The following is a 10,002-nucleotide window of genomic DNA, read 5'->3' as shown; positions in this document are numbered from 1 at the left end:
GGTTCTAAAGCAGCGAGGCGATGGTGCGGGGGCCCGGGGAGGCGGTGCCACAGCCACCCGTGAGTCCCTCAGGAGCTCGCCGAGCGCCTGAGCCACGTCAGGGAGCAGGGGCTGGGTCGTAGGGCCCCCCAGGTGTTTCAGTGGTTATGGGCTGCAGCTGCCTGGTGCTGTTACGCCTTTTTTTTTCCCCAGGCCTCTGTGCAATTAGTTGTGCTTTGCTGCTTCTTCCCACATAATGATTTTTAGATACGAATTCTGTAATGACTGCTGTGTGGGATTGATTGTTACCGTGGTTGTGAACTTCTCTGCTAACTCGGTTTTCTTGTCCAGCTGAACGAGCTAGTGGTGGGAGACACCAGTGGGAAGCTCTATGTTTACAAGAATGATGACAGCAAACCCTGGGCTGTGCGGTCTTGCCAAGGAATGGTCAGTTCTTGACACAATTCTTAAATAATCGAGTCTCTTGGTGTCTGTGCAGCCAGTTGTCCTTGGCCACTGCCCAGGCCAGAGGATAATGGCAGCCAGAACTGGTTCTGATGTCTTTCATGTAATTACACAAGGCCCTGTTTTTTTCCACAGCTATTGTAGGGCAGTGATGAGCAAAGTACTGAGCAACCACAGGAACTGAGATCCTGTCCAGCCTTGACCCTGCTCCTGTGCACTGAACATTTTGTCTGCAGGGCTCTGGGCAGTTGTGTGGGTTTCTGTTTCAAATGGGTTTCTGTCCCTGATTCTGCTCCCTTTGTCCTTGGAAAGATTAAAGAAGTAGTTTATGAGAGAGGAGGCAGTAGGGCAGAGAGTAGGTCTAATCCTGAACAGATACTGGTTTGGGTTGCCTTCTCTCATGTATTTCTTTTCTCTTGCAGCTCACATGTGTTGGTGTGGGAGATGTATGCAATAAAGGAAAGGTGAGAGCAGCCAAACTCTTCCCACCTGTGTCTGCAGGGCACGTGAGAGGTGCTTAGGAAATAAGGGTCATGTCATATCCTGAGTGTGGAGGAGGACAAGTTGCAGGTGCTTTCTCTCTGAGATCTGCCCTTGCTCAAAGAGCTTTAGTACTGTTGTTTTAAAACTGTTTTCATGTTTACATAGAACATTTATCTGTCTGTGAGCCATATGCAGGTTTTAGTGAGCAAGAAAATCCAGTCTTTAGAAAGCACTGTTCATTAATGTGTCTTCCTATGTGAGCACCACAAGGCTTTGGGTTGAGGGTTGCTCGTTTTCCTCAGTGGCTTTTGCCCTGCTCTGTGCTGGTCCCTGGTGTAGGCCATGGCCTTCTGCCATGCCTTGGCTGTGGGCATTTAGGGTCACATAAACAAGGCTGAGCCACAGAACAGTCTAGACTCCCAAGCAAATTCCACTGGGTCTAATGTGACTCTTTTTGCTGGATTGCTGTTTTCTGGGTGTTAAACCAGGACCACTGAGTTCAGAACTCTCAATTTAGGCACTCTGACTGAAATACAGTAGCTGTGTGTGTTTCAGGGGGGAGCAGAGCTGAAGTGGGCATTGTTTGGGGATTGTGAGCACACACCAGCTTAATATCCTAGTCTGACAAAGCTGAACAAGAAGTTTGGACCCTGCAGTACATGAGTTGTTCATATGCTGGTCAAAACCTTTCTGCTTTTCCCTCTGTAGCAGTCATTGGTCTTGTTGGATCTGCCTTTGAATCTGCCTTCTCCAGTAGTGGGGCAGCTTCTGCAGTTTCTTAAAAAGGAGAAATCAAAAGGCTTTTCTCTTCTCTTTTAGAATCTCGTGGTGGCAGTGAGTGCAGAAGGCTGGTTTCATCTTTTTGACCTGACTTCTCCAACTTCAAAACACCCAGATGCTTCAGGCCACCATGAGGTTGCTGCAGCAGAAGAGCAGAAGCCAGTGTTCAAGCAGCACATTCCTGCCAACACCAAGGTCATGCTGATCAGTGACATTGGTGAGTTGGGAAGCTGGAATGGGAATGCAGTGTGAGCGAGTGTGTAGGTATGAGTTCTTGGGGGAGAGAAGAGAGACAGAAAAAGTGTGGGAGTCACAGAAGGAAATTAGCGCTCCAGCAAACCATACCCAAGTCATGGAGAGAAGCAAGAACTTCAGGAATTTTCCTGAACTGCAAATTCTCATTACAGGATTGGGATCCTGAGGGATGCTACCTGATGGAAACCAGGACAGCAGTTTCTGAATACTGGGGGTTTTGGTGTTATGGAAGCCTGAGAGAGCCCATCTATCTCCTTGTATTTCTTGCAGATGGAGATGGGAAGTGTGAGTTGGTAGTGGGTTACACTGACAGGGTAGTACGTGCCTTCCGCTGGGAAGACTTGTCGGACAATTCAGACCATATCTCTGGGCAGCTGCTCCTGTTGAAGAAATGGCTGCTAGAAGGTCAGGTAAGTAAACAGGATGTTCAGTGCAGGACTTGTCATACAGTCTCCAAGAGGTAGCTCTCCTAAGGGAAGAAGCATAAAATCTCGGTCCTGTGAACAATGTGATTGTTGTGTTGATGGCTTGAAAGGAAATTTGCCCTGTGGTTGTCCTGTGCATGTGGAGCAGCTGGTGGGTTGGTCTGGGTAACAGTCAGTTGCTCTCACCCAACTAGAGAGCATTAGTGGAAAATACTAGTATGTTCTTTAGTGGCTTTTGGTAGGGAAGCATAACCTTTTACTGTAACTTGTACGTTTTGCTTCTAGCTGAATTTGTTCAGCTCCTCAGTTCTATCAGAAGATCTATACAGGGAGCACAGTGAACCCTTCTGAGGTGTGTAAAATTCTCAGTTCCACTCTATCCATGTTTTTCCTCTGCCAATATAGGTGGACAGCCTCTCTGTGAACCCAGGTCCTGATGGCTCACCAGAGATGATGGTGTCTCAGCCAGGCTGTGGTTATGCTATTCTGCTGTGCACCTGGGACACTGAGCAGCAGGCCACGACAGAGGGAAGAGACAACTCTGCCCCAAGCAGGTGAAGAGTATTAGTTACTGCATGGGTAGATGAGGAGATTCTGCTGGAGATGACTGTCACAAGGTGGCATGATGACACCACCTTCCTGGGGGTGTGTGTTCTTTGTGCTGTCATTTGTCTAAGATTCAATGACCTAGCTGCTCTACTGCTGAGAGTTCATGACTTGAGCCCACTTGCGTCCAGACTTCCATTAATACTCTTCATGTCTCTATCACAAAGCAATCTCTATCACTAATGTCCTTGTTTCCTCTCTTCTCTTGGGGTTGTGCAAGGTGGGTGGTAAATCAAGCTCACTGAGGGGGGAAGTACTGAGGGCCAAGGTGGGGAAATGAGTAACCTAGACCTTTTCAACCCGTGGCAGACACTTCTGAGTGAAAAGCACCCAGTCTTATGTGACAGTAATGATAATAATTGTCTTTTTTTCCTTGATTGGAGTACATGTTTTACTGACTTTTTTTTTTTTTAAACTCTTTCCAGTAGCTGGTACATGAAATTATTCTGGTTTTATTTTTTAAACATTAGCGAGTTTCTTTCATACCTGCAGTGGCAGAAGTTCTTTTTCTTGGCCTTTACCATTAAAGGACTAACTTAGGTGCGAACTCTGTCAGTCTCTGGATTTGTAGAGCTTTGGAGTACACTGCTCTTGAGATTGTTCTAGCACAGTGCCAGGTGTGGTTCCCTAACCTTTCCCTGACATCTGTCTCTCTTTTCCTTAGCGAGGCCCCTGTTCGAGATGTTGTTCTACACCAAACATCTGGACGGATTCACAACAAGAATGTTTCCACTCATCTCATTGGTAGCATTGCCCGAGGTGAGAGATTAGCAGCTCGGGGTCTCTGGCCCAACAGTTGCCCCCAATAGTTTTCCAATACATGAGTCCAGCATGAAATCAGATTTCCCATGGTTGAAAAATAACAAGTGGGAGACAACTGCAAGAACAAAGGGAACTTGGCTTCTGTTATCCAGCTTCCAAAGAAAGACAGCTGGATATTTGCATTTGAACTATTTATGGCCTTTGTCCTTCCCTGAGTATCTCTTACTTTTCACCTAGCACAGCAGTTTCTCTGCAGCCTCCACTGGCCTGCATTTAGTCATCCTGAATGGCTGCCATGCCTTGCTCCTACAGACATCCTTGATCATTGCATTTGAATGGCTGCAGCTTATGCCCTCTTCTTATTCCTTAGATGCATTTCTTCCTCTCCACAGATGCACCTTTATTCTTCCTTTTGTGCTTTTCAGCATTTAATTCCCCATACCTCACAGCTATTTCCTGCTCTTTCTTCCATATTTCTTCTATATCATTGTCTTCTGTCTCCTTCCAATGTATTCTGTTAAGCTGTTGTATCTAAGCTCTCCACAGCTGCTGGTTTCTCTCAGCCCTGACACACTGCTGTTGTGTCCACACTTCTCTTACATGCTGCCAGTGCTTCCATTGTGTAACTGCTCTGTACTCTGACCTACACCTGGTGCACCTGTTGAACCCTGTTTTGGTACCTATGGAGAATAAGCAGCTTTCACTTTTACCTGGGGTGTGTGGGCATAATACAGAAAGGCACAAAATGAAGGCACACAGAATAAGAGATGGAAAGTTATGGAAAGCCATAACCCAGCCATGGTGCTGGGCCATCAGTAATTAAATAGCTGAAAAGTGCCATGCTGACCAGTTTCTAAGTGGGACACAGCAGATCTTTTGAATCTTAGCCTGTCTGGATGAATGTCAGCTGGGGGCAATAGGGCACTCATCTAGCTGGCTGTTGGCTTTAAGCTTATCTGCAGAAATAGAGTAATCGCATCATAGCATGGTTTGGGTTGGAAGGAACCTTAAAGATAATCTAGATTCCACCCCTCTGCATGGGTGGGTACAGCTCCTACTGGATAAGGTTGCTCAGAGTCCCATCTTAACCTGCCTTTGAACACTTGCAGGGATGGGGCTTCCACAGCTTCCCTGGGCAACCTGTTCCAGTGCCTCACCACCCTCACACTAAATAATTTACTCCTAGTATCTAACCAAAATATCCTCTTTTCCAGTTTTAAGCCATTGCCCCTTGTCCTCTCACTACAAGCCCTCATAAAAAGTCCCTCCCCAGCTTTCCTGTAGCCCCTTCAGGTACTGGAAGGCTGCTATAAGGTTTCCCCAGAGCCTTCTCTTCTCCAGGCTGAACAGCCCCAACTCTCTCAGCCTGTCTTCATAGCAGAGGTGCTCCAGCCCTGTCATCACCTTTGTGGCCCTCCTCTGGACTCTTTTCAAGAGCTTTGTGTCCTTGTACGGGGGGCTCCAGGACTGGACACAGTACTCCAGGTGGGGTCAAATACAGTGGTCTGGATCCTGGGAGTGTACAGGGTGTTGCAGCTTGGAGCTGTCCCATGGGCAATGGAGATAGGCTCTCAGTCTTACATCAGTCTGATGAAACTGCATATTTGCTTTCAACTCTGCTGGCATGTCCTTGACTGTCAGGTTTCCTGGGTTCCTGCAGACCTTGGGGAGCCAGTGTCTTTCCTACATTGTCACTGTGAAGAACATAGTTGAATACAGCTCCAGTCCTCCCCTGCTAGGTGTGACATCACTTACAAAGCCTGATCTTCAATGTCTTTTTCTGACTGGTAGCTAGGCAGAGCTGTACTGAATGGCTGATGCAGCCCAGTGGTTAGGGAACTCTCCTTTTCAGATTTAATTAAGTCATGTTTGTCAGTGTTGTCCTGAACACAACTGTGATATACAGGCTTTGGAGAGGATACTGTTTCAGGAGGTTCACAGCTGTATAAGCATAGCCCAGGAAAGCCAGGGCAGAGTGTATCAGTAAGTGTGAAGGCAGATGTCTAATCTGCTCATAAAGCAATGGCTGTCTAGCATATATCCATTGTTAGCTGGAAGAGGATCACAGATTCTCTTTTGCTGTAGCAAAAACAATAGGTTTAGGAGCTTGATCTCCACAGACTCATTTGGGAGTTGCCATGACAGTGCTTTTGTGCAAATCTGACTGACACTTTGTCTTTCTGACAGGATCTCTCTGTTTTTTTCCCCATCTACCTTCCTAAAGCAGGTGGAGGCTGTATTCCTGTCCTTGAAAGAAAGTGTGAGGGTATAGTTGTAATATTCTTGTTTGGCTTCAGCTGTTCTTCACTTTGTCCCTTGTGGTGGTCCTGCCTGTGCTTATGCATTTCTGGAGGCTGGAGAGGATCCTAAATTCAGAACTGCCATGGGCCTACAAGTGCTTATGTGGTACAGAAAGACTCCTAGGAACAGCCAGCAGAGCCAGACATGCCTATATCAGTTCAAGCCAAAGGTCTTAGGTTTTGAGATGCTAGTACCCTACAAATAAGAGCCAGCATGAAGTACTATTGGTTGCACAAATCTGCTGATATCTCCTAAGCAAAAGTGTCAACAGTGGGCAAAAAAGAGGCAGGATGCTGATCCATTCTGCCTCCTTTTTTTGCACATCCTTGTGTTGGATCTCTTTCAGGAGAGAGAGGGGACAAAATTAATAAAAGTACATCAACTCCTGTAATTCTCTTCTGCACTTACAGGTTGCTCCAGTGAGAATAGTGGCTCAGGTCTCTTTGCCCTCTGTACTCTGGATGGTAAGTCTTACCACTGTCCTGGGAGAAAAGCCTGTGGGCCTGTCACTAATTCAAAGCAGTGAACCAGAGGCTCAATGCTTTTGGTCTTGAAAGATGGGGAGCTGGGCTTCAGAAACTCTTCCTAGGTCAAGCAAGAGATTTTTACTTAAAAACTCCTGCTGCTGGCATTTTTTACACGAAGGCATAAAGCTAAGACAGAAGCCAAGGTCAAAATTGTCACTGTGAGCAAATCCCCTATAAACCACGGGATAACACGACTATATCTGAGGATACGATGAAACATATTAAAGCTGAGCCTGTCTTTTTGTTCCTTGCTGAATTTGGTCTGATATTGCACAGGCTTCCTCTGTCCTGGAAACCTGTTGTGTTTTCTATCCATTACTAATACCTGCTTTTCTCTCTCCCCTAGCACAGTGATTGATCTGCAAATTTCAAAGCATTTTACAAACATTAATTACTTGTATAGTTCCATGGCCTATGGGGTTAGAAATATGAAAGCCATACTGCAGTGAGCAGCCCTGAAAATGAAGAGGCTGGGTCATTGCTCACTGGTCCAAAGGCACACTGAAAGCTTGAGCTGAAGAGCAGGATTAGAACTTTCATCTACTGACTCCTAAATTGCCTGCTTACCCAGTGGTCAAACAACTGTTTGAGATGTCAGTTCAGCAGCGCCATTCATGTAGACAGGAGCTGCTAAACCACAGCAGAGTTGTCCTTGTACTTGAAAGGACTTGGGTTGTTTCCAAAAGCAGTAAAGGAATGCTGGAACTTTAGTATTGATAGAGAGTAGCTGGCCTACCACAGGCCTTGAAGCCAATTTCTTTTGCTGTGCCCCTGATGAGAAGTTATAGGACAGACTGCAATGGGACTGAATCTAATGAGCTGAACACAGCATTTCTATCCAAAACCCAACAGTGTTGGAGAGAAGATGCTGTGTTTCTCTCTTCCCAAACAGGCAGCCTGGCTTATTTGGGCTAGATGTCCACCTGCAGGAGGATATCCTTCTAGGGAATTTCTGATTATTCTTTGTAACTGAGCTCTGAACCTTCTGTATCTGGCAAGGCTTTCTGCCTCACTATGGCTCATTCATGAGCCTTACGAAGGCTGTGAGGATAGATTCATGTTTATGTTCCACTCTCATGGTCACTTCCCCCTGTGGGACATTGTGTAAAACTTGAGTTTTCTCACTGTCTCATGTGAGATCTGTTGATGTACTGTACTTTGGGAGTCTGTTTTGGCCAGTTTTTTTCTTGTCTTAGAGCACAATCCAATTAGCAGAGCTGCTGCCATTTTTTCCTTTCTGTTTCCGGTTACTGATGACAAGGTAATGGACTGTTGTCCTTCCCAGAACTGAGACTGTGTCATCTATTATCAACCGTAATCTGTACCAGGGGACTAGCCCTCTGCCTGCAGACCCTAAGTTTTGAAGTAGTGTGTTAGCAAGTGTCTTGCTCCCTTTTAATATTTTTAATACAATTTTTTAATTTATTTTTTTTTCCCTTCAGGGACATTGAAACTCATGGAGGGAGCAGACAAGCTGCTCTGGTCTGTGCAGGTGGATCACCAGCTGTTTGGTCTGGAAAAGCTGGATGTTACTGTAAGTGTCTATGAATAGGACTGGGAGAGGTGAAGAGAAAAACTCAGCATAGCATTGTGTATATGAATTTAGGAAGGGCAGAGGGAGTATGACTCAGTAGAACAAATATGGGATTATCTCAGGATAACACAAAGAGTGTTCTGACTGTGTTGGTGTATTGTGCACTCCTGTCAGTCTGTTCACCTGCAAGAGGTTGAGCTGTGTTTGTCTGTGTCACGAGTATGTTTGACCTAGTGAGCCCAGCATCCTGCTATGAATTTTTGCATCCTGCAGCTGCTCTTTTATCTTGCTGCAAAGTTGAATGCAGTTCTGAACACTGATAATACCCCGATTGTCTGCAAGATGTCAAGGATTACAATAGAGAAAATAATTATGGTCTTCAAATGCAAAGTGTCTGGGCAATTGCAAAGTGTCTGGACAAGACAAAAAGTGACATCTTGTTCAGACATTAGTCTTCCATCTCTGAACAAGCAGGAAAGATTCTTGACTGGGATTAATTGATGTCTGTGTTAATACGTGATCTTCTGGTTCCTGCAGGGCAATGGGCATGAAGAGGTGATTGCCTGTGCATGGGATGGCCAGACCTACATCATCGACCACAACCGCACTGTTGCCAGATTTCAAGCAGATGAGAACGTCAGTGCGTTCTGTGCAGGTGCGAAGCCTGACTCCAAAACCAGCCCTCACAGCATTTCTCCCTCAGAGCTGCTTCTCCCCTCTGGGAGGCCTGGAATCCTATGTCTTCTTGCAGTGGGGAATAATTTCCCTGTGTTGTGTGTGTTGCAGAAAGACCAGCTAGTCTTTCCCCTATGCCATCTGGGAAAAGTAAGGGTGAGAGGAGGTGATGCTGAGGTTTGTGATGGTATTTGGTTTTTTTTCCTGTCCTTTTTATAAGCATTAGAATGGCCTCTTGTCTCCCCCGTGGCTTTTTTAACTTCTAAACTGTTCTTAAGTGGAGATGAGGAGCCTCACAGAACCAGCCTGAGCTTTGGCTCAGTCCCCTATGTCAGACATGCAAGAAGCAGTTTGCAAATCCCTGAGCTCTGGGCATTAATAACAGTTCAGAGACACCTTCTTGGATTGTCTCAAAGGGACTTCATATACCCAAATCCATGTCTTAACTGCTTTGGAGCTTCCCTTTTTGCTTTTTCTGTCCTTCTGGAAGTAGTCATATCTCCACTCTTCTGCTTCCTAGGCCTCTATGCATGCAAAGGAGGAAGCAACAGCCCCTGCCTGGTTTATGTCAGCTTCAATCAGAAGATCTACATCTACTGGGATGTGCAGCTGGAGAGAATGGAGTCCACCAACCTGTTGAAAATCCTGGATCGTGACCCAGAGTTTGGAAAACTCCTGCAGCAGTTAGGTGTGGGTGAGTGCAGAAAGTGGGAAAAAAAGAGTGGAAAGGCTGCTGGCAGGTTACATTCCAGGAACTAGAGTTCCAGGTACTTCTTGAGGAAGAAGGGTTTTCATACTTCCTGTTGAGAATCCCTAACACCTGTCTTTCTCTCTTCCATAGATAGAAGTGATGTTTCTGCTGTCAAAGATCTGATTCACAAAACACTGTATTTTCCTGAGAAACACCAGCAGAGCAGCCCCTCGCAGTGTCAGGACGCTACTGGAACAGATTCCTCTGCTCACTACGCTGTCACCTAGAATCCCTTATAACAAGTCACATGGAGGCTGACATCTTTAATACCAACAAAAACTCTTCTCCAACTGGAATTGGACATCTACTGAGGATGAGACTCTTCCCATCTTTGTCAAAGTTGCCAGACAGCAAAGGGTGTACAGGCTGAGTGCTGTGGAGGCATATGCTTGGCTGTAGGCTTGAGTGAAGGTGGTGGGTTAATTTGCTTCTAGCTGAAGAAACTACCAGAATATCGAG

At 46.0% G+C, this 10,002-nt stretch overlaps 1 protein-coding gene across 1 annotated transcript; it reads left to right on the top strand.

Annotated features, from left to right (window-relative positions):
- The first annotated feature begins 20 nt into the window (after positions 1-20).
- ITFG2 (integrin alpha FG-GAP repeat containing 2) lies at positions 21-9,770 on the top strand. The gene is made up of 12 exons (XM_010004148.1): positions 21-59; positions 331-426; positions 867-908; positions 1,747-1,924; positions 2,233-2,372; positions 2,793-2,941; positions 3,658-3,752; positions 6,467-6,520; positions 8,026-8,117; positions 8,655-8,772; positions 9,313-9,486; positions 9,634-9,770. The coding sequence occupies exons 1-12, from the start codon at positions 21-23 to the stop codon at positions 9,768-9,770; spliced, it is 1,314 nt and encodes a 437-aa protein (XP_010002450.1).
- Positions 9,771-10,002: the final 232 nt, after the last annotated feature.

The sequence above is a fragment of the Chaetura pelagica genome, unplaced genomic scaffold (genome assembly GCF_000747805.2).
Source record: "Chaetura pelagica isolate M959 unplaced genomic scaffold, ChaPel_1.0 scaffold198, whole genome shotgun sequence".
Classification (NCBI taxonomy): Eukaryota; Metazoa; Chordata; class Aves; order Apodiformes; family Apodidae; genus Chaetura; species Chaetura pelagica.
This window is presented reverse-complemented; position numbering and strand designations above follow the sequence as displayed.